At 40.6% G+C, this 24,687-nt stretch overlaps 1 protein-coding gene across 1 annotated transcript in view; it reads right to left on the minus strand.

Annotated features, from left to right (window-relative positions):
• The window catches only part of SLC1A1 (solute carrier family 1 member 1), a 50,083-nt gene extending 46,032 nt beyond the window's left edge, over positions 1 to 4,051 (minus strand). The window contains exon 1 of the mRNA XM_066569830.1: positions 3,853 to 4,051. Coding sequence (XP_066425927.1) covers positions 3,853 to 3,943 — 91 coding nt within the window. The 5' untranslated portion in view covers positions 3,944 to 4,051. The remainder of the gene's footprint in view (positions 1 to 3,852) is intronic.
• Between the last annotated feature and the right edge of the window lie 20,636 nt (positions 4,052 to 24,687).

Genomic DNA, 24,687 nt, shown 5'->3' on the forward strand with positions numbered 1-24,687 from the left:
TCAGTGGCTAGTGCACTTACCAAATCCTGGTAAATCATTTTAGTCACAACACTCAAAGTTTCTGCAATGCTGGTGTTACAACAGGAACTATGTGCATTTAAATCTCACTCTCAAAGGCAGGGAGAAAAGGAGGTCTGACGCCAGCCCAAATCTTTCAACAATGGAACTGCACAAGCAAAGCATCTGATCCTGCAGAGACTGAATAAATTCACTTCAGAGGTGGAAAAGTCAGGTGTTTAGGCATGCTCCAGCCTCAATACCTGACCCCCGCCCTCTCTTACTCCACCCCTGCCTTGCATCACCGCTTGCTGCAGCTCGCGTTTTTGCGCGTTCTCTGGCCGCCCGGTCCCGGCTCTCGCCGAGCCACCTCGGACAGCTCCCGCCGCCCCTGTGCTGCCCACCCGGCTCCCGGCCAGCACGAAGGCTCCTTTTTCGTGGTGTCTGAGGCATACAGCGTAAGGACCATGTACATATGTGAAGCAGAGAACGATGGAGAAGGTAATGGCAGAACACAAAAGTGTTTCTCGCTGCCTCTCACTGAGACTGCACTGGCACACCCCTGATGAACAAAGGGCTGAAGAAAGGACACCTGAGATTCACAGTCTCTGGTGCCATTAGCTTTCTCAGTATTGCATTTCTCACATTTCCACATAAATACCTGAACAATTTTAGTGTCCCACACCTGTGCTATTGAGAAAAGCCGAATCCCAAGGCACAGAGAGGTTTAGAGGTATCTTAAGTTCTGAATATGTTTAGGAAGTGACAGACACTCCATTCAGTGATTAAAAAAAAAAGTATTTGCAAATTTGGGTGAATTGAATCCCTCAGAATAATCTTTCCCAGACATAATGCTGCTACCAAAAAAAAAAAAAAAGCAGCAAATAGATTCAAAAACTATCACATAATCAGCCTTTTCCTTTCATGACTGGTTTGTCTGCGTTGCAGCAGTGACCTTTTTGAGACAAAGTGATGACAAATAAGAAATACTCTATGAGAAACCTGTGAAGTGTGACTTAAACTCTCTGTATGCAATCGCCCTTTGGACACCTGTTTCAGGGTGAGTAATTTTCAGGGATATTTCCGGTTTATTTTGCCTTGATTGTATAATCTGGAAACATGTAACTTTCTATAAAGCGGGCTGAAGAAGCACTTGAAGCAAATTGACTTGTAAACTACTTTTCTTAACTCAGTTGCTTTGGGCTCAGTAAGGCCAGTAGAAGAAGAAGATGCAAGATACACCTCCTTTTGCAGATATTTGTGTCAGGCTGCTGCTCTCCTGGTTACACATCTCTTCACATCAGCTTGGTGGCCTAAAGTTGACTCTCTTCTAAGGCAAGGAAAATAACCACTTGAGCCTCAAATTTTGTTTTCTTTGAATATGCATTCAGGTGTTTTCACCCAAAAGACATGACACTCCAGATATTTTGTGTACAGATTGTAAATTACACCGCCCCCCCCCCCCCCCCCCCACACATTGCTATGAAAGAAATTCTGGTACTTTTGAAAAGGGAAAGGACAGGCAAAAAGTTGAATGCTTAAGATAATAATACTCTTGAAGGAAGTAGTGTTTGGAGTTTGGAATTCTGAGGGGTTTCCATTTCTGTCTCTTTTCAGAGCTGCACACAAGTAATTAGGAAAACTTTTCAACTTAGTAAGGGTACTAGAAAAGATAAGTGTATTTCAATTGGATGCTGAACATGGCTCTGAGGATGATGAGCAAAAATCATGACTCCATATGATAGTGCAGGAATATCAGGTACTTTGCAAGACAGCTGGACAGCTTTCACAGCATATTTTCACAGCTTGATTCATTTATTACTTCCATCTTCTGAAAAGCCTATATTCTCATTTCAAAATGATGTGCTGCTCTTCTGCTCATAAATGCTAAATTGTTCTTCCAAACTAACTAGATTAACAAACCTCAGACCAATTTCCCAGAGAATATTAAAAAAGAATAAATACATAAATTTAATTATGAAGGGTTTGTGGACTCTAGGTATATTACAAACTTTCCTCATGCTGTAGTAAAGCAATAATATATAATTTAACTCCATCTTAACAAGGGTTTCACTGTTCTTCTTGTGTACCTTACTTCACCTTTGAGAGATACTGGAAATGCTGCAGATACACAGTTCCTTGAAAAGGTAATTTGGTCCAAGGCTCACAGAATTACTATGAAGACTCTCTATGACAGTATTATAGAGCTCCCCTGAGTTATGGACTGTTAATTACAGTGTAGCAGGCAGAGAAGTTGAAGGACACAGCAGGTGTTGGGAGACAGTCCTGTTACTGGGAATTTCTATTGGGTATTAGGGGAATTGGGGTCACTTGTCCCCACAGCTCCTGCATTGTCATATGTTGTGGCTCTCAGAGAAATTTAATTTCAGAATGTTGCACCTGTGGAATCACATCACAATCTTCAATTCTAACTACAGACACTGAAGATAATAAGAAGGGAATATTTCTTAACCACCTCTGTAAATCAGAAGTAAGTACGCCAACTTCTGGAAGAATACCTGACAGGAGTATGTGAAAAAGCAATCATACACATGCAAACACAGACACATAAACACATTCCTCCAGTTGTACGGTCAGATTTTCAAAGCAAGGCCCTTAGCACCTGGTATACCAAACTCTCAAAAATATTTTTGAACGAAGTGAGAAAAATCCAGGGATCTTTCAAATACTGAATGTATTGTGGAAAACATGTATATGTAAGCACAGTTCTGATTACAGCTTATAAATAACTGGAAGGAATTCCAAAATAATAATTCTTTTCTGAACAAATTTGCACCGAAATAGGCATGGTTGAGCCAAAATTCAAATTAGCAGAAAAGTCATCTGAAAGAGACAGCAAGTTAAGGAAGTATTTATAGCACCACTTCTATACAGGAGAAAAAAGTGAACAAGACTTTCCAAATAATAACCAAGAGAAAATGAAATAAATAGGGCCAAAATGATGCCCTATGGAAAAACCTCTTCATCTAAGTAACATGGTGCATTTTCTTTGCCCTCTTTGCCCACTTATCCTTAATAAGATGGCGTTCAACTCGTTTTTCCTTCAGAAACTTATTGAGGTACAGGGGATAAATTCTGCTATCTTTACAATGATGGCCCTGAAAACCTCTCTGAAAGCCGGATGGCACTGCCAGACGTTTCACCCCCGAAAACCTCTCCAAAAGCTGGGCGGCATTGCCAAACTCTTCCAGCTGCACCGCTAGCTTGGGCCACCAGAAGCAGCCACCTCCATCGCTCTCCGGCCCTACAGCAGCTTCCCCCGGCGGGGCTGCCACCTGCAGACCAGCAGTAGGCAGGGGCCGCGTCCCCCCAGAGCTGCAGAGGCCCCCCGGGGCACAGCCCGCCGTGGGGACCGGCAGCACGGAGGGCTCACAGCCCCCGGCGCCCGCGCGCTTCTCCGCACGGCGGTCTCACCCCGCCGATCACCGACCTTTGCCACACGGGCCGGAGGGACGCGCGCAGAAGCCGGCCCAGCCAGGAGGGCCCCGGGCCCCCGTTGCCGACCCGGCCGCCCGGGGCTGACAACGCCGCGTCCCCCCGCGCCCAGCCCCGCTCCCGCCCGACCGCCGCGGCACCGCCACACTGCGGGGCTGCTCCCCGCGGCCGCGGCGGTGCCGGGGAAGAGCAGCCCGCCGCCCTCGCCTGCCTTTCGGGTGGGTCGTTAGCACGGCCCCACGCCGCCCAGCCCTGCCCTGCGGCCGCGCAGCCCCCCTCGCCCCGGCGCGGTCCCCGGTCGGGCGCCGCGCCACTGTACGGCCCGGCAAGGCCGTACCGTGCCGGCAAGGCCGGACGGGGGGCGGCGGCGCCCCGCTCCCTGTCTGCCCCCGCGCTCACCCGCCAGCACGGCGGCCACCGTGCTCAGCAGCAGCCAGTTCTTCCTCACGAAGCTCGGGCAGAGCAATTCCTTCTTCACCGCCTTCGCCATGGCGGGGGTCGGCGGGGCTGGTGCGGTGCGTGTCGCGCGGAGCCGAGTCGAGTCAAGCCGGGCTGAGCCGAGCCGAGCCGAGCCGAGCCGTGCCGTGCGGAGCCGAGCCGAACCGGGCCGGGCTGAGTCGAGCCGAGTCGAGCCGAGCTGAGCTGAGCCGAGCCGAGCCGAGCCGAGCCGAGCCGAGCCGAGCCGAGCCGAGCCGAGCCGAGCCGAGCCGCCTGCGTGCGCTCCGCGGGGCTGCGCGCTCGCCGCGGGGAGGCGGAGACGTTGCGCTTCACCTGGCAACCGGAGAGCCCGGCCCCCGCCCGCCCCTCGCTCGGCCAGCCCACCTGCCGGCCAGCACAGCCAGCTCCTGCTGACAATATTGGGGGCAGCAGGTACACAAATGTCTTGTCGGATTTCCCCCCCGGGATTTCACCCTGGTAGGTTTACATACCAAAATAGCCAAGAAGCGTTTATTTCTTGTGCATCTCACTGGCAATGGTCTCCTTCTCCCTCCCCACCATAAAGCTGATTAAAGCATATATAATATTTGGACCCAGTTCTCTGTGGGTGTATGGTTTTCAATATGTCTATAAACGTGCTGATTTTGATTGTCAAACCCATAGCTCAAAGGTAAATGCAAAGAGCAGCCAAGCCCAACCAAAATCTGCCATTGTCTTGCTGAATGACATGAAGGAGAGAGCAGAATGAAAGTTTATTTTATCTTGTTTAATTGCACTTGATATCATCGATTTCTAACCATACACTACTGAAGTTTACTTATTTCTATCTATAACAACTGGGTAACTAAGGCCTGAAGGAGATCAGCAAAAACTGCAATTGAAACCTTGTCACTTCTTCTCATTCTTCATTCTTCACATGAATCTGGCTGTGCTGTGTGACAGCCTGGAGAAAGAGACAAGTATGTACCTATTTAAATCAGGTAAAAGCACTGAAATCCACCTGCATGAGAAGCAAGAGCTGTCATCAATCTCAAGTGTTAAAGCCTAGACCTAGATGCATAAATTCATATAGACATACCTAAAATTGTTCATATTTTTCAGATGTGTAGAACAACTGCAGTAATTTGTTTGCATCTGTCATCAGGAGAATTAATTTAAAAAAATAAGAGGTAGCCCAGTGGTGGAAAGGAAACAGATGAGTAAATATATTAGTTTAATTAAGCCATAAAATGTGTCAGACCTCTTAAAAGGAAGGCTGGCATGCATTACAAGCTACAGTAAAGCAAAACAAAAATAATTAATGCAAAGAAATGGTAAGGAACAACATGACTATGCCTAGACTTTGGTATGGAAATATCTCAATATATGAGTGGCACTAAAGAGATATATGAAGAAAAAGCACACTGGGTTTCAGGATGGGCAAGATCAGGCATATCTTGTGTAGAAGAGCTCTGACTTTGGATCTCATTGCCACAGGGTATAATTTTTTAAAATTATTATTTCCTCTCATATATACTTAAGAGTCTCAGATGTTGCTTTCAGTAAGTCAAATGTCTGATCTGCTCTAGGAGGGGGTGAATTGGTGCCTCTCTAGATAGTAAGAACAAAATGATTTGCAAGACATCTTCAGAATTTAGACCATCCTTTAATTTTCTATCTATTCACCTTCTCATGTACCCCTTCTTACAACTTACTCTGCTTCTCTTTTGAGCTGTTTTGGTGAGCTAGGGGAAATGATTCCAATTCAGTTCCTGAAGACTAGCTAAAATAATGTTAGAATTTACTTATTTCTCTATTAAGGTTTTGTATTTCTCTTAATACTAAAACATTCAGTATCCTTTTTCACATTAAGGATTTCAGAGTACTTCTTGGTACATCTAGAATTATCTGCAGCATTCTTAGGACAGAAAAATGCCCTTCTGCAGGTACAAAACAATGTGATTGTAGCTGATATATTTCTTCCTGAAGCTTGAAATACCTTAAAAGAGTTGCACAACCTTAGAAAAAACATAAGACAATTATGCTTTACAACTTGTGAAGGCTAGAGACAGATCTTATTTTTGTGTTCTGCAACAGCAAGACTATATATATTGAATAATATTGAAGACCTCCATATACCTTTTGCTACAGTACAGTGTTCTATTATTTTCTGCTAGTGTTTTGTCCCTAAAAATATTTAAGGAAAAAAACATGCCAAAGTTCTAGGCTTTTTTTCCTTAATAATTTTCTTTATTTTTTTAATTTCATCAAAAATAATTCCACAGCCTTGACCTCAAAAAAAACTAAACCCGAACCCACAAAGTTGATAACACAACACCCATTGAAAATTAAAGAAGGGTGTAAAAAAATCAAGCCTATGAAATAGGGATGTTTTCAACATTCTGATGAGCAAGCTGTTTTAAATTTAATTTTCCTATTATAGAATGATGGACATTGGCTTTGATCCTGGATGTGGAGTCAAGCTGGCAGTTTCTGTAAAGGTAGCTATAAATTAAAAAACCCAACCTCACAAAAAAAGTATCCCAATAAAATGGAAAAAGAAATGTAGCCCAAGCCCATAGATCATTCTTGAAATGTTGAAATTATTCTAAAAACTAATTAATCTATTTGAAAAGACTAAAAGACATAATGCTTTGCAAGACTACCTGCTTGTACACCTAGTGAGTGCAACTACTGAGCAAACATAAATCTATATTCTATTTTAAACATTTTTTTATTTTTGTCTGATTTTGAGACATCGTGGAATCATTATGAAATTAATAGAATACATTTGTGAAAAAAATATCAATACACTCTACCTGTAAAGATGATAAGAATATATTCTGTAGCTATATTGATCACTGTTACAAAGTTGTCAGAGTAGATCATGGTCAGGATTGTATGCATGAAAAAATGCTTTAATTTTTTGTGCTTAATTTTTTTAATGTTAATGAAACATACAGAGGAATCAGTCTTGAAAATGTGAACACTTTCCTGGGAAAAAATGACATATATTGACCGTGTTTGGTATTTTTTCCTGAGGCTAAAATAATTCAGATTATTTTGTTGTCGAATTAGGAGTGTACATAAATACATAAATAACCATTCTATTGACAAATTATTACCACATAGTGTCCTAATACTTACACAGCCATGTATTAACTTCCAAACTGTATAACTGTCTTAACTACATTTTAAGTGAATTACTTAAGACCAGCGTATGAATATTTTCAGCATTTTGAGGCATATGAATGTTTCAGTGCTGGGAGATGCTGGGAGAGCAGTCCTACTGGAGCATGTACAGTACAGTGCAGTGCAGAGCAGAGTGTAGCAAGTGGAAGCTTGCCCTTTCATACATCTTAAAAAAGATCTTCAGTGATTCTAATTAAGAAAGGAAAAAATCACTTCAGTTTTACTTATTTAGACCTTCAACTTTTTCTGCATCAGTTAGCTTACTAATATCATTTTTATAAGTTTTGGTGACAGTTGATTTGTTCCATAGGAAACTAATGAAGTGCCTTTTTCTTCTAGTTTATGGTGAGCATATAAAGGAAACTGCATCAACAGGGAATTAAGGAAATTTTGAGTATTATGTTTTTTAAAATGTTTTGATAAAAAACCAGTATTTTAAAAGTATTTCAAAAAATGTGTGCTAATAATCTACGTAAAATATGGGTAGAATAGTTGAGGGTTTTAAATTTGCTTTTTTAATTTAATTTTGCTTTTTTAATTTAAGGCCAGTCCACAAGGTAGAAACTTTGCAATAGTTTTTTAATAACATAAAGCCATGAGTATATACAAAATCTGAAAACACAAACTGATCAGTTCTTTCTAATATCTCTTTGTCTTAATGAGAAAATAATGCAGTAAAAATTATAGCATTTCTAAGTTCAGTGAAGTGCCAAGGCATGTGGAACAAAATGCACAAAGACCTTATGTTTCTTATGTCTGTAAATACTTTAGTGTTACTGAGTACCCAAAATCACAGAAGTTTACCTTATAGCCTGGAACATGTCCCTCCTGACATCTGACCTTGAAGTTTAACTTCCATATATGCTATATAATGTAGCATATGTGATAAGAAAAAGTATATGATAGGAAAAATAATTCCTCCACTGAGCTTTACTTGACAGATGCACTGATTGTCCTCAAGGGCAGAGCTGATGGGGGGCTGATTTTATATCTGGTGCCATGAAATTGGTCTAATAGCAGTAGACTTTTCTTTCACAGTTGCTGTTTAATCCAGTGTAGTTTTAAACTACCAGAACCTTTATTGGTATATTTAATTAATCCAACCCTCTCTTATAATTTTAAAGTCACATATTTTTCTATTTCAGCAGCTGTTTCTGAATGCACAGGGGATCAATCTAACTACATAGAACTTCCAGAATATTACCAGTAGGTGCTTTATCTTCTTTGCACTTGTTTCTCTACTCTTGCCAAAGATACCCTAAACCTTATCAAATTAGTCATTCTTCATGTTTTCTTCAACTGAGATTTTTTAGAATTGTTGAATTATGCTTAACAGTAGATAAAAAGTCTGGATTTGAGCTAAAAGTAACAAAGAGAGGACATTGGGAGGGAGTTTTTTTGTTGTTTGGATTTTGGTTTTTTGTTTGCTTGTTTTGGGAGGGTATCAGTGGTTGTTAGGGTTTTGTTTTGTTTTCCTTAATTAAATGAAATCCTATGCCAGATCAATGAGATTTTTATTGTTGTTGGAGTCAATGGGACCACAACTGGGAGGAAGACAACAGCTGCAGATGGGATTTTTCTTTGCTAGCTTATAGCCCTCTAATATTGAATATCTTTTTTTGCTACCAAAACTCAGTTTTGGTAACTATATGTTCTTTTATCAGCTATTTTTCACTGTTGGTATCAAAACTCATCTGTGTCAAACTAACATAAAAGAATAATGATGAAAAAGTATTAGAATTCCTTGATAATGGTTTACCTGTTAAGCTTTTAAAATCTTGGATGTGGAACTTTACATTCTAGATCACTTCTGGTTTTTTTAGTAAATTGTGTTCCTGGCCTCCGTAAAAATACTGTGTATATTGTCACTTATTTTAATGAAGTTTAGAAGATGTTGTATCCACATCTTACTTGGAGGAATTTCTATCAGTGAGAAAGTGTGATTATTTTTTCTTGTTTCAAGCGGTGTAAATATTTCATACTGTGCTTATATGTTCTCCTGGCTGCAGACATTTTATGTTGTAAGAAAGCAGGCAAGCAGAGTGGGAAGGTGGTATCAAATGTGTTTCACAGATTGAGATTTAACTAGTAGTTATGTACTATTAACAGAAGGCTGAAGGAAAGCCAAGCTCTGAAAATCATCACAGGCAGACACGTTTTACAAAGTCACAAATTTCTCATGTGCCTAGAAAGAATGATGGCATATCTGTGAAGTGATCATGAACCAGCAGCGGTGTAAATCCAGGGGCATACTGTGGTAATGATTTTAAAAATGATTCTTCCTTTTCTTAAAAATTCAGCCACTTAAGAGTCCATGAAAAAATCTAGACCAATATGACTGCAAATAGTTTTCCTTCCTAATGACACAAAATGGGTAAGTATGAACAACAAGTATAAGTATGAAGAACACGTATTTCTTACAACACCCTTCTTTCCTTCTTTAGCCTCATGTGCGAAGGAACTCTGGTAGTAATAAAAAAACTAATTAAATTTGTGAAAGAGTAAAAATACCTGAGTTTCTGCAAAGCATTTAAAAATGTCTGTCAGAGAATATCAGCATGGCAGGGATGAGGTTTGTGTTGAAAGATGATGTCTTCATGGGCAAAATTATTCTGTAAATCTTTGTAGAGTAGACAGACAGATCTACTATCTGGAGTGGAGGTTTACCTTTTCACTTCTGATTTTTGTAATACCTTCTCACCTGCTGACTCAGAAATGAACTCTGCTTAAGGCAAATGACTAAAATAAATTTGAACTAGACCTCATATATATTTCCAAGATTTTTGAGCTGTGGATCAGGCATTATTGTTTTCAGATGTACCTTGATATTGAGTGTTGCACAGGATATATTGTTCTTTGGCACACTAATATGTACAAAGCAATTCCATCTCAGAAGAAGAGTTACTTCACAGCAGCACCTGCATCTGACCTCTAGGCCCATGTGAAAAGGCTGGATCTTTACTGTAGTGGCAATCATGTCTCTTAATCTTGAAAAATTAAGAGGTAAAACTGTGTTGAAGAAATACCACTTTATTAGCATAATAATAATTTGTTCCCCAAGTGAAGATGATGATATTTTCTTGCCATCATTTAACCTCCATACTACACAAAGTACGTATGTATTAATACAAGGTAATGGTGAACAAAGCAAAAATTATAGGATAATATTCTACTGCTGCTCCAGCAACTCTGCAGGATGCCTCATTATGCAATATATGGTACAAGTAGCCACACAAAACATATGTCATTATAAAATTATTGATTCTAGCCGGCAGTTGCTTTTTACCAGTCTTCACAAATGACATAAATGAAATTGAAGGACACTGTTCACCCACACTCCATTTGGAGATTTATTTTAATGAAGACGTAATGAAGCAGAACGTTTTCTGGATAGAAGATAATGATAGCAAATGACAAAATTATTTTGGAACTCAAATCTCTTGGTAGCACATTGAAATGGATGAGTGAGTGAACACTAATTTAGAAATGTTCAGCAAGTTTGAGGTAATATGTTAACTGAGATAGCCAAAGATCTGAAGAGCAAAGTAGAGAATGGAATTCAGAATTATTGGCTATGCAACTCAAAAATGAATTATAGGCATACGATTTGACCTTCTGGGACATTTCAAGAGCTTGAAAATACTCAGTGCCCTTGGCATCTTTTCTAGGCAGAACTAAACAGTCATTATATTCCCAATTTGTTCTGAGGAGTTTTATCACAAGATTTGGAGCTTTAGCATGGTCTGTGTCTAAGCCTCAGCTTTTTTAGTTGCCTGCACACATTAGAATAAAAACATCTAATTGTGAGCTAGGATTCTACTTCAAAAGAATGTAAAAAAAAGTGGAAAAATACAACGGTAATGCACTGTAAATGGTTCAAGGAAAGAACTCATCTTTTAAAATATTTTAAAATCTCATTTTATCTGATACCTAGCCTTCTTTCCAGTACTTTCCAGTACCCTACAAGAAAGATGGAGACAGACATTTTACAAGAGCATGTTGTGACAGGACAAGGTGAATGGCTTCAAACCTCAAGAGAGTAGGTTTATATTAGACTTTAGGGTTTTTTACTGTGAGAGTGGGAAGACAGTGGAACAGGTCGTCTAGAGAAACAGTTCATGCCCCATCCCTTGAGGTGTTCAAGTCCAGTCTGGATGGAGTTCTGAGTGACCTGGTCCACTGGAAGGTTTCCCTGTCCATGGCAGGGGAATTGGAATTAGATGATCTTTAAGCTTCCTGCCAAGCAAAACTGTTCTATGATTCTAAATCTTGTCTCTGCAACCATTCACCCTTGTCTTCTCAGCACATGCCCTTGTAAAAAGTCCTCTGGCTTTTTTGTAGATGCCTTGTAGATGCTGTAAGACCAATAGAAGTTTTTCCTTGAGCTTTTTCCAGGCTGGAAAACTCAAACTGTCTCAGCATGTCTTCATAAAAGAGGTGCTCCAGCCCTCTGGTCACTATTGTGGCCACTCACTTCAAGAGGTTCATGTCCTTCTTATGTTGGGGACCCCAGAGCTGGATCCAGTACTATAGGCTGGATCACAAGAGTGAAATAGAGGGGCAGAATTACCTCCCTCAACCTGCTTGTCACAATTCTTGTGCTGCAGCCCAGGACATGGTTGGCTTTCTGGGCTGCAAGCTCACTTTGCTAGGTCATGTCAAGCTTCTTATCAAACAACAGCCCTTGTCCTCAGGGCAGCTCGCCATCCATTCATTACTCAGCCTGTGTCCATGTTTGGGATGACCCAGCACAGAGGTAGGCACTTGTATCTGACCTTGTTGAACTTCCAGAGGCCCACCTTCCAGCACAGGCTCACCTCTCCAGCCTGTCCAGGTCCCTCTGGATAGCATCCCTGCCCTCCAGTGCATTGGCTGTCCACAGACTGGTGTCATCAGCAAACTTGCTGAGGGTGCTTCCACTGTCCGTGCCACTGCCATGGATACTATATAGCACTGGTCCCCTGAGGAGCAACATTCATCACTGGTCTCCACTTGGACATCAAGCTGTTCCCACAACTCTTTGAGGGCTACCACCCAGCCAATTCCTTATCCACATAGTGTTCCACCCACCAAATTTGTGTCTCTCCAGTTTAGAGACAAGGATGTCATGTGTGACAGTGTCAAATGCTTTGCACAAGTCCAGGTAAATGATGTCAGTTGTTCCTCCCTCATTCACTGTTGCAGTATGATTTTAGGGTTACCCCAAAGCCCTGGGTTTCTCCTCCCTCCTTTCCCCACCCTGCCCCCTGCCAAGCACTGTCTGTCAATCCTGGAATTCCAGAAAGGCGTCAAGTGATTGGGCAGATTCAAAAGATGCCCTCCACCCTCCGGAGGGCATTGGGTCATCCAGGTGTCCTTTGTCCCTTGAGACCTCCTCTCCCATACCTGGTTGGTGGGCTCCCTATCCCTCCCTCCTCCCCTCCCCTGGGTAAAAGGGCAAGCAACTATGTGGTCCGGGAGTTTTGTGGTAGGAGTTGCTGGATTCAGAGGCCTGTGGGCCAGAATAAAAGCTCTGGATTAAAACCCTCCATCAGAACTGACTCCTTTCCTTCTCTACTGCCGGCAGAGGGAAACCTGAGGAGTGGACCATCTACGAGAGGAAGATCCATCCCGCCGCCACCGGAGCCCCGGCATGCCTGGACTTATCTCCACGTGCCCAGCTGCAACATCCAGCTAGCCAAAAGCGTCTCTGAGGTGAAACACCACAGTTGCCACCTTTTGGTTCAGCTGCAGGGGTGGACAAGTTCAGGCACGTCCCCTCCACAAAATTGGTAATACCACTAATCCACCAATGCTATAATCCTTCATAGAAGACCTCCAAACTTGTTAGGCAAAATTTGCCCTTAGTGAAGCCATGCTGGCCGTTGCAAATCACCTCCCTGTACCTTCATTCCAGAAGGATATGCTACATGACCTTGCCAGGCACTGAGATGAGATTGATAGGCCTATAGTTCTCTGGGTGTACCTTATTTCCCTTTTAAAAAATGGGGATTATAGTTCTGCTTTATCAATCAGTGGATTGCCACAATATCTCGAATATGATACATAACTTAGCCACTTCCTCCATCAATTTCCTCAGGATCTGCAGCTGTACCTCACCAGGTTTATCTCAAAATCCAGCTGACCCTTGGAGCTTTTATTCTGTGTATCCTTTCTCCACGCTCTTAAATTTCTTCTAAGAGAAAATTTCTGCAAGAGCTGGGGAACGAAAGCTGTCAAAGGGTATATTGACCCAGGGAAAACAGGATGAACGCCATGGGTTACCATATCTCCACAAATATAGATGAAGTGCTGGCTGACAAATTACAGCCCTCCCTGAGCTGCAATGAAATAGATGCCAAAATTTTAGCTGCAAGAAAAAAGCTGGTGTTATAAAAATGCCCATGATTTGGAGGCAATCTTATTTTGAGACTTGAAGCTTGGCCTTTGAGGTTAGGTTCAAACTGCATGGGAAGTCATAGACCAAATTTTCATGGTTGTAGGGAAGCCTTAGACAGCCAAGCATCTGTCTCAGTGCATTAACTGCAGAAAAAGCCTGCTAGGAGCAAGGAGGGGAAATGAAAGCAGTGTAGTGCAGAGCAGCCAGGTGAATGCTCAGTGAGTGTGGTAAGTAAATCTCATACACAGCTGTTAGTATACAAGAGACAATATTTTAGTGCAAATTATGCAAGCAGTTTGAGCAGTAATATGGTCATTATTTCAATATATCATGTGAGGGATGTTGTTGATAGTAGTTCATAGGAGACAAAGCACTTACTGTCATTCTTAGTGTCATCTTTTCTAACTTTTGACTAATTTAGTCCTATATGTGCCTTTCAGTGATTCAGTTTGTGCTGGTTCAAAACCCAGGTGAAAAATTAAACCCATTGTAGCTGCCCCCTTTTCCCCCTGTCCCTTCTGATAATGGGGGAAACTAGGAGAAATTGTAAATTGGAATCACAACTTACTGAAATAATCACAACAGTTTTAGTAACAAAGAGTGTACAAGAGGCAGAGAGAGAATTTTACCCACAAAAAGGTATTCACCGAGCATCCACCTGAGCACCAATCAGCTCTCTAAATACAGGCAAAATAGAGACCATCACCACATGGCACTCAGCAAAACAGAGGCAGCATGCCAGGGAGGCTCCTCCCCAGTCCAGAAACAATGAAAAACAGGGACAAAACAAAATCTGGAAAACTACTTTTTCCAGATAAGGATCTGTGGTGCAGAGATGTTGGCTCTGGTGGTGGCAGCAGTACTGGTGCAGGCTCTCTCTCCCTTTCTGCCACCACAGTGGCGGCAGTGCTGTGGGTGCAACAGTGGTGGCAGCAGCAGAGTGGCAGCCAGCAGCTCCTGCGTGCTGGCTCTGATGGCTGCAACAGGGTTGGTGCCAGCTCTATCCTGGTGTCTAGTAGCAGTGCAGTCCGGACTCCGCTCTGGCACACGCCCTTCCATGTGCCCCGGCTAAAGATGGTGCCACTTCTGTTTCTGCCCCTAGTGTTTTCCTGTCGAGGCCGCACCCCTCCTCCAGCAGTGATGTGGGTGGTGTAGAATACACAGCACCGAAAGCTCCATCCTCTTGTCCCTGTATCCAGGACAGAGTTCTTAGGCCTTAGGATTCTTACTTATCACCAGGGGTGCAACTATTACTGGTAAGGGAACAATTAGAGGAGGTAATTCTAGTTAATTAATTACAGTAGCCAAAGGAGAAGACTTGAGGCTTTGCTTCAGTCTTCCTGGTAATTTGCTGCTTAGAAATTGTTTAGCTGGAGATCAGTAAACTCTATGGTAAGATATAGAATTAAAACCATAAGAAATCACCTTCTAATTTTTTTTTATTTTAGATTTTAAAATGAATTTTTTGGACACAATATTGTCATGGAAATGCTGCTGGGCTTGAGGCAGCTGACTTTTCCAGCCTGACAGAAATTTGTGGTCACCAGTGGTAAACAGGAATTCAACCTATCCTTCTAGCAAGTTTTATAATTAAGTTTCTGCAGGGCAGTTTAAGCATAATTTCACAGTTCTGATAGAAATGTCCTGTAAGAACAAACAACTCTTTCTGAAAATAGCCTTTGGAGAGACAAAATCTCCTGAGAAATAGCTGTAGAAACTCTTTGTCATCCAAAAGGACATAAAGTCCCCCTATGCATCAGGACTTAACTGCAGTACAGCAGATTTGCATGGTAAGGTTTTTGACTGATGAAATATGAAAGTATTTTAACAAGTGAGGAGGTTTGTGCTGTGGTAGCAAAAGGACTTCATGGAAATGACCCCACACTGCTGGTCAGTATCAGGAGCTTGCAGAAGGCAGCTCTTTTCTATGGCAGAAGCGGAAAGTATTCAAGAAGCAATCTGTACATAAATTCAGATAGATTCAGTCCATCTGTGTGTATATTCATCCCCTTGCTTATGTCCTCTTTTCACCTGCTAAGGAATGGAGAGGAACTGGGGTCAAACATGTAGCGGAATATTGTATTTCAAGTTAGTAGATTCAGTTGTAGGTTCACTTTAGAATTTCCAGAGATGTGTCTAGCTCCCCAGGATCTCTCTATCTGGAGAGCATACAAAAATATGAATGTGATTGTTCTCATGCAATCAACCAGTAGGAAGGAGTCAAACATGTTCTTTGTCAAAGCAGGAGTCACAACACAGAAATCATGTTGTATAATCTTCACTGTGTCAGCTGACAGTAGGTTACTTCTTTTCATCTAATGTGTCTGTGGGGCATTCCATTTGTGTTGTCTGTAGTCTAAAGAAATTCTGGTTACATTTAAATTCTGCTACTTTCAGATTACGACCACATGCTTTCTTGAAAATGAAAGTACATTCTACATTGAAAACTAAAATATAATAGCAGGGATAGAGTCTGTCGCAGCACTGATTTTCCTAGTCTCAAATTTTGTGAATGTAAAAGTCAGCAGTGGTTAACTTTACTGTGACACCCTCCCAAGCCAGTGAATAATGTAAGGGTTTTTTTTGGTCGAGTCTGTATGTTGAAAATAACAATCAAAAATTTTCTTCCTTTGTGGTGAAAGAGTATGTGGATATTTTGGGGCTAATAATCCTTTCTACCAGCTTGTTATGTTGCCTTTACAGGAAGGTAAGAAGAAACACACAGGGAGATATTTGCCCAGTAAAATGGTGTGTTGGTCACTCAGTTTTCAGCTCTAATGTCATGACATGTCTTCATGAGTTGCAGGAAACAGCAAAGAATTCAACCTGGACAGATCAAGGCACAAAATCTCAGAACATGTGATTTCTGAGTGTATGTGCTGAGAAATACAGAATCACAGAATCAGCTAATTTGAGAAAAAACATTTGAGATCATCCAGTCCAGCCTGTGACTAATGCTACCTTGTCAACCAGACCATGTCACTGAGTGCCACTTTTCTTTCCTTAACCATCCCCAGGGACAGTGAAACCTCCATGTCCCTGGGTAGCCCATTCCAATGTCTATCACCCTTTTTGTGTGAAGAAATGCCTCCTAATGTCCAACCTGAACCTCCCTTCAAGAAGCTTAAGACTATGTCCTCTTCTAATATTCATAGCTGCCTAGGAGAAAAGGTTGCCTCCCACCTGGCTATAACCTCCTTTGACGGAGTTGTAGAGGACCCCTGATACTCCTCCCCTCCAGGCTAAGTGATCTCAGCTCCCTCAGGCACTCCTTACAGGACAAGAATTTCAGATTCCTCACCAATTTCACTGCCCTTCTATGGACTTGTTTCACCACCTCAATGTCCTTCCTGAATTGAAGGGCCAAGAACTGAGTACAAGATTTGAGGTGTGGCCTCACCAGTGCCCAGTACAGGGGGACAATCCCTGCCCTGCTCCTGCTGGCCACACCATTGCTGGCACAGGCCAGGATGCCATTGGCCTTCTTGGCCACCTGGGCACTGCTGGCTCATGTTCAGCTGCTGTCACCAGCACCCCCAGGGCCTTTTCCTGTGGCAGCTTTGCAGCCACTCTGCCCCAGCCTGTGGCACTGCCTGGGCTTGCTGTGACCCAAGGGCAGGACCCAGCACTGGGCCTTGTTGACCCTCACACCACTGGCCTTGGCCCATGGTCCAGCCTGTCCAGATCCCTCTGCAGAGCCTTCCTGCCCTGCAGCAGATCAGCACTCCCACCCAGCTTGGTGCCATCCATGAATTTGCTAATGGTAGACTCAAGCTTCTCATCCAGATCACTGACAAACTTAGTAAATAGGACCAGGCCCAACACTGTTTCCTAGGGAACACTACTAGTGATGAGACTGAATATGCTTAACTGAAGGGATCAGTTAAATTCTGAACATCTCTGTAGTGAAATTACCCTAACTGGGCAGTTTGCAACAACTTTTTCTAATATAACATTTACTGAAGTGAGTAAGCAGTCACACTTTTCTTCTTTGTTATTTTTTGTTTTAATTTCTTTTTTTCTTTTTTTGTATATTTTTTTCTCAGTTTGAAAAAAACCCCAAACAACCAAACCAGCAAGTAAATTATCCTGTAGAAGCCATTTTTTGGCAATGTGGTTTGCAATTCATAATTTGAAAAGTTTTTCCAATTACCATCATATGTCACTTTAGCTGTGATTTGATGCTGAAAGTCTGTTGTTTGAAGTTTTCCTGAATTCTACAAAATATAATATAATAAATATAATATAATAAATATAATAAATATAATATAATATAATATAATATAATATAATATAATATAATATAATATAATATAATATAATATAATATAATATAATATAATATAATATAATATAATATAATATAATACTATATAATTAATATAATTAATATAATATAATTATGTATATGTACATTAGGCCACTTTTTTTTTGGTTCAAATTTAAGTCTGGACAAAAAATCACGATAATAACAGTAAAAATAGTCCCTAAATAGTTAGGTTTTTCTATGCTAATTTATTTCTTGCCATCTCCCTAAAATCACTTTGCTTGTATAATCTATTTTGCTGAATAAAAATATTCCATTAGCTAGTAAAATAATTTCAATGTTTTTGTGCAAGCATGAGATTTGTATCATCCTTTTTTAGGAGCTGTCATGTTAAAATAAGGTGACTTCTTATTGCTTACTCCATATCATTTAACAGACTTATTGCTGAATGGGACTCTAATAATTCAGTTTCTTGGAATTTTAAGTAGTTGGAAAATAGGCACCCAACTGGAAATAGTTCAAAATTGCTTTGGTTTTGTGCTCTCAGCAGTAAGTAGATGGATTTGGTTTTTGTCAAGCTATGTTTGCTTTTGACTTCCTCATCTTCAGCACTTTGAAAACTCAGCTTCAGTATCAGATGGATGCTCCACATCAAACTTTGGAAATGTTAGCCTGATAATTATGTCTTGATCCATTTCACTGAAAGCTGTCAGGATCATCTTTAATGCTGTACTTTTCTCATTTCATCCACCCATGCCTATCCATTTTGCTTTCATTTGTTGCTTTTATTTGCATGTGGGGTAGTTTTCCAGCATGCTTTGCTTTGTGCACTTGGATCTGCAGGCTAAGCATGATGTATTTGTCTGTCATACTCTCTCTTTGTGCCCAATGGAAGTGTCCTTTTATCATCAAGCACTCGTTTCACCTTGCTGCATTGCAACAGAGCTTACACAAGCAGTTGTAATACTAATGCTGTTCTAAGAATTAATTGCTGAAGCATTCATCATTAAAAGGAGATATTTTCATCCAAATGTTTTAGGGACAAGGTAGTACTCTTAATTATGTCAAGGACCTTTGAAGTCTCTGATTTCAGCAAGCTGGATTATGCGGTGCTATTACTGTTATTCTGCTCTCCTTTTGTGGCTGAGTGAGACACTTTTCAAAGGTCTAAAAATCCTTCAATGACACAGTGTGAAATTCTTTATTCAGGGAGACATGAGAAAGATCTTGAATATTCATCTATGTTATAAGCCACGTCTATATTTATTTAAGGTGATATTGGATATCTTGCATTTGGCAAGGTAGGAACATTACAGAGAAATTGAATTACAGAGGAGTTTATTTTCACAGAATGGTGCTTTCTTGCCCGTTTTTGTCCATTTTTGATCCGCATTGTTTTGGAAAGAGAGAGAATCTGACCATGAATTACCTGTGGGTTCAGTTACAAGTACTTGAAAATGGCATCTGATTTTAGTAGAAGATCTGATGTCATTTGTATGTGTTTCAGACTTGAAAAAGGTGGACAAGTGAGAGGAAATTATGTTGTGACTAATGAGTCAGTCATCTTACTCTTGTCAGATATATGAACTGTCAACTTTCTTACAAGACCTTGGCAATCAGGCTGACATTAACTATGAAGTCATTATTGCCTGTAATCTGTAGCTATTTCAAATGAACTCATTACACAATCTATATACCATTGGTATATATTCCATATTTTCCATGTATGGGAATGTTCCCAGATTACAGAAATATATCTCTTTGTAGAAATATACAATGCGCACCTAAAAGAAAAGAACCTTCTGGTTCATTCAGATTTTTCTTCCCATGTTCCTCCACACAGTGAGTAAACATCAGGGTCAGTCTAAGCTGGCTATTTTTCAGGTAAGTGCATGTTATCATATGCTGCCCTGAATTTTTCCTTGAAACTCTGTTAGGGAAGGGTGGTACTAAAGATGTGCCCAGAGGCCATGATCAATATGCACAGGGTAAGGTGTACGTTGCAAGCAGGTGGGGAGTTATTGTGCTTCAAACTTCCATGGAATTCTAGGTGATGTTTCTAAAAAAAGGCAAATTTTATGTGCTTGCAGTCAGCATAAGTAAGCACAACCTTAGAAAAGCAGTGAAAAGGACTTTGTAGTTGTTTTTTTTCAGCTTGTTTACCAATTCCCTCTCATGGTTTAGTCAAAAGACTATAAGAACTATAAAGACTGGATGTGGAACTCAGTGCCATGGTTTTGTTGATGAGGAGGTGTTACCTTACAGGTAGGACTTGATGATCTCAAAAAGTCTTTTCCAACCTAGTTCATTGGGTGGTTCAGTGATTCTGTGGAAAGACTCCACATCTATGTTTTCATATTACTGTGTCTCTTTTTTGAGATGTAAATAGACAAGAAAAAAGGTATTATGACCTCCTGAGTACACTTTTACTGAACAGTTTTATTTGTTTGAAAAAAAAAATCAAAAACTTGCTATTCATTACTTAGAGAAGTCAACAACACTCCAAACAAGGGTGAAAGAGGTGTAATGAAAGTTAGGTTATCATTACCAGAGTTGTCTTTAAACAAAGTTTGTTATGTTTTCTCTTTGACATAGAATACAGAACAACACTGACAGATTTTATAGCAACTGGATTATTTGGTGGAGATGGTGGGAAAGGAAAGGGAAAGGAGCAATCACTAAAGAAGATTTGAGAGTTTTCCTCATGCATCCCCTTAATATAAATGAACTGTAATATATGCCATTTTCTGACTATATAAAATGCTTGCTGTGGAGGAAAGGAGCTGCTGTGGAGAAAAGGAAACGTTGTTGTGGAGAAAAGGCAGATTGCCATTGGCCTTCTTGGCCACCTGGGCACTGCTGGCTCATGTTCAGCTGCTGTCACCAGCACCCCCAGGGCCTTTTCCTGTGGCAGCTTTGCAGCCACTCTGCCCCAGCCTGTGGCACTGCCTGGGCTTGCTGTGACCCAAGGGCAGGACCCAGCACTGGGCCTTGTTGAACCTCACACCACTGGCCTGGGCCCATGGTCCAGCCTGTCCAGATCCCTCTGCAGAGCCTTCCTGCCCTCCAGCAGATCAGCACTCTGGCCCAACTTGCCTGCAAATTGCAGGCAAGTAGCACTCAATCCCTTGTCCAGGCTGTCAACAAAGAAATTAAACAGAATTGGCCCCAGTACTGAGCCCTGGAGAATCCCACCGGACATCAACAGAATTTAAGTTCATTCACCACCACTCTCTGGGCCTGGCCATCCAGATGATTTTTTACTCAGTGAAGAGTGACAGCAAAGTGTAACTGCATGAAGCAAAAGAATGAGGTATTTTAAAAGAAAGATAATGGAAGGAAACAATAAACATATTTCTGGGCACATGCAACTGAAGGAACCAAAATATTTAAACTCTTAATTAACTATGAGTAAATTACAATTAACCTCTTTTTTTTTTCTGAATGCTGTGATCTAGTGAGGAATTCTTGTGCTATGGAAGAAATGTTGTACTTGTAAGCAGTGTTTAACAAGTAACTAGGACACAGACAGAAATCCATGAATCCAAATCCTCTCATAGGACACCATTAAACAGCTGGTATCATGGATTGGATACCTTACAAACAAGATGTAACACAGCAAGCTTATCAAGAGATGAATTGAATAAGGCAAAGGAATGACAATTGAAAGACCTCTATGTTTTAAAGTATATGGAAGGGTGGATCTAAGATAAAGGATCTTTGTTTATCGGTACTTATGTGTTTAAGTGGGATAATAAAAGAAATTTATGCACTTATCACTAACAAGGAAAGTCAGTTTCTACAGATTCAGTTAGTTTATCTGTATCTTCAAATGGTAGTAAATAGTGTACTTCCAAAACTGTCAATTATAGTTATGCCATGTAACCTGACAAGCATTTCATTAGAGTGGCTTAGTCAATCCAGTAACTTCCAGGATTAGTTTTCACCTGACTTTGACTCCTTGCTTTTCCATGTATATCAGAGTCCTGACACTTATCATCATTTGTGTGTGCCAAGAGCATCTCTGGATGACCTGTGTCTCATGCAGAGCAGCTTGGTCTGCTGCTTGTTCAAAGGCTGAAGCAATGCCTCCCTGGCTGTGGCAGGTGTAGCCTGCAGGACAGAACCTGACAGCATGGAAGCAGACATCGCTTTCTATGGAAACAGCCTTAAGAACCATAAGTGTCTGGGATGCAGGGCTGATTGCAAATACATGTCTCTACAAATCTACTGAAGAACATAAGTTACCTGTAATTTATAATCTTTATAATTTCACTATGCAAAGAACTAGCTACTTCAAATTTTCATTTGAATTCTTGACAAAACCTAATTTATGATGAACTTTATAATATTAAGAACAAATGTTTGTTTTACATCATCATCCCTTTATTGCATAGAGAAACACAGTAAAATTTCAAAAACATACTTCCCTGTAGTCAAATTCTGCTCTTTGCTATAATCCAGTTATCCTGAGGATTGTGAGCATGCATCTGAAACCAGACACTATGGCTCATGCTCACTGAATAATAGTAAATACTGATGTAGGAAACTGTGTTGGTCAAGTTGTTTATGTGGCATATTCAAAATTCCCTGCACTCTCAAAGCCTAGAATTGTCTTAATTTACTCCAGTGTGGCGAAAAAAAATTGTGGAACAATTTAGTCTAATTAAGTTAATATTAGAAGGCATTTGTTATTTTCAGAACAGTAGAGCATGAAAAATACAACTACAGTGTAACAACCACAGAGTTAAGAAGTTCCAAGAAGTTCACCGAACAAGATGAAATAAGGATAGAAGAGACTTTGACAAATTTATTCCATTTCCCTTTTCTAGTTATGGTTGTCATCACTATAGGCATGTCTGTCGAATCTGCTGGTGAAAAATCTCCAGTAATTGGGGATTACTGCATGCACCATGATATGCAAACACCATAGCTATCCATTCATTTATTTAAAGTTATAACAGCATCAAAAGCCAATTATTCTGCCTTCAATGCACATTCTGATCTTGAACTCAACCAAGGGAGGACCTCCTAATGTACACAGGTCATCTGTCATGAGAGAGATTTAGCAGATGCATGTCAATCTCCATAATCTGTTTTGGAGGGCATGGGAGGAGCAGTTACTGCTTTCTGCTAAAACTTTGTGCCTCATGTCTCTGTCCAAATTTGTATACACCTCTGCCTGGTTCAGAGTTGTCTACTCTCAACTGAACACAGAAATTACTTGTAATTCTAGGACCTATATCTTGTCATTCTAGGACTGTAATTACTTGTAATTCTAGGACTGTAATTTTTTTTTCTGAAAAAAAAAAAGTAGCTGAAAATCAGGGCTGCTAAGTTTCTGATTTTTTTTTTAATATCGAGAATGGGTAAATTAAATAAACATTTTTCTTCCAGCCTTCAAATGCCAGAACACTGAAAATTTTCATCATGTAGCAAAATTTCTTTTGACCTCCCTGAAGTAAGAATTCCTATCTAATATGTGTAACAATGATTCTGTGGTTAGATTTCCCTGCTGAACGTTCAATGTACTGATTTGCGATGGCTCTTTTGTCTCAAAAGGTACAGATTATTCTTATCTCTTACCATGCACAAAAGCTTGCACACATTGGTTTCTTCCCTATTTCAGCAGCTGTGATCTCATCAAGATTTTGTAAGGAATCACCTATGTGGGAAAATAAATTCTCAGTTCCTAGGTGGTGTGGGAATACCCATCTGGATTCATTAGGGCTGATGTTGTTTTCCTTCTTGCTGTTCTGAATTTGCCATTATAGTGATCCGCTCTGTGGTCATAGTTTAGTGATTAGTCTTGCTGTGTGCTGTTTCCTTCCTTGGCAGAAATAAACCCTTGCCTACATCCATCTGTCAGTGGTTGTGTTAAAAAACAGATATTACCATTCTGGGTCAAAGCAGAGGTTAGGCTCGTATCCTGTCTCTAATTATTGTCAGTTCCAGAAGCATCATGGAAATGAATTTACCTCCCATTCCTGTGAATTCTCTCCTGCTCTTAAGCATACAGTTGCATTACCTTCCAGTCTCTTGTTTAAATTGTCCTTTTTTAACTTGTCATCTTTTTTGGGTTTGGTGTTGGTCGGCTCTCATCCATAAGAATACATTTTGATAATAATCTTGTTTCTCAGTAGAAAAACCTGAAAATAGGGGAGTTTTGCTATGATATATGTTAGTCTTTGACAATAAATCAAGTAATTGCACATGTGCCAGCAGTGATCTGCTGTCTGCTGGTGTTCATAATAACAATGTGAGAAGACAGGTGGAAGGAGAGAGTTTTCCTCATGCATTCCCCATTGCCATTGTTGAGGCAATCTGAGTAAGAATGTAATGTTTTGTCTAGCAGAGCTTATTTTTTAAAGTGCGATTGTAAAAGCATAGATATGCAATGTTTGTAGTCACGGGAACTTTCTGTGAGTACCAGAGTAGTGCAAGGACCAAGCTTTATTCTGGCATACTAGGCAGTGCTGATGCAAAGGATGTAAGAAGGGAATCATGGAAGTAGGAACATATTTTCTCCCTTTGCTCCTCATATATTGCTGTTCATTCTTTCTATCTGCTTCTGATCAGATACTATTTAGATGGTGAGCAGTTAATTTGCTCAAAAATGAATGCAAGTTTTCTTTTATTCTTCATCAGTTCTTGTGAAAGATACCAGGCAGATGGATGTGGAAACTGAAGCCCTCCACCTACAACAAAAAAAGCAGACATCAACCAGTGTAAGCAATCTTGTGCTGCCTGATGTGTTGGGGCAATGGGGAACTGAGTTTTCACAGCATTAATTTTCTGTTTTCTGTGACACCATTGTTTACATGTTATCTATTACGGGTCACCATTCATTAGGAATGGGGCTGGAGGCTACTAAACAGTTATCAGATGACAAGTGGACTAGGTTTTGATCAAATCAGTTTATAAAAGTTCATGTGTTTAATTTAATTAAAAGAGCTTCTGTGGAGTTTATCATAAGACC

Source organism: Molothrus aeneus, chromosome Z (genome assembly GCF_037042795.1).
Source record: "Molothrus aeneus isolate 106 chromosome Z, BPBGC_Maene_1.0, whole genome shotgun sequence".
NCBI classification, from domain to species: Eukaryota; Metazoa; Chordata; class Aves; order Passeriformes; family Icteridae; genus Molothrus; species Molothrus aeneus.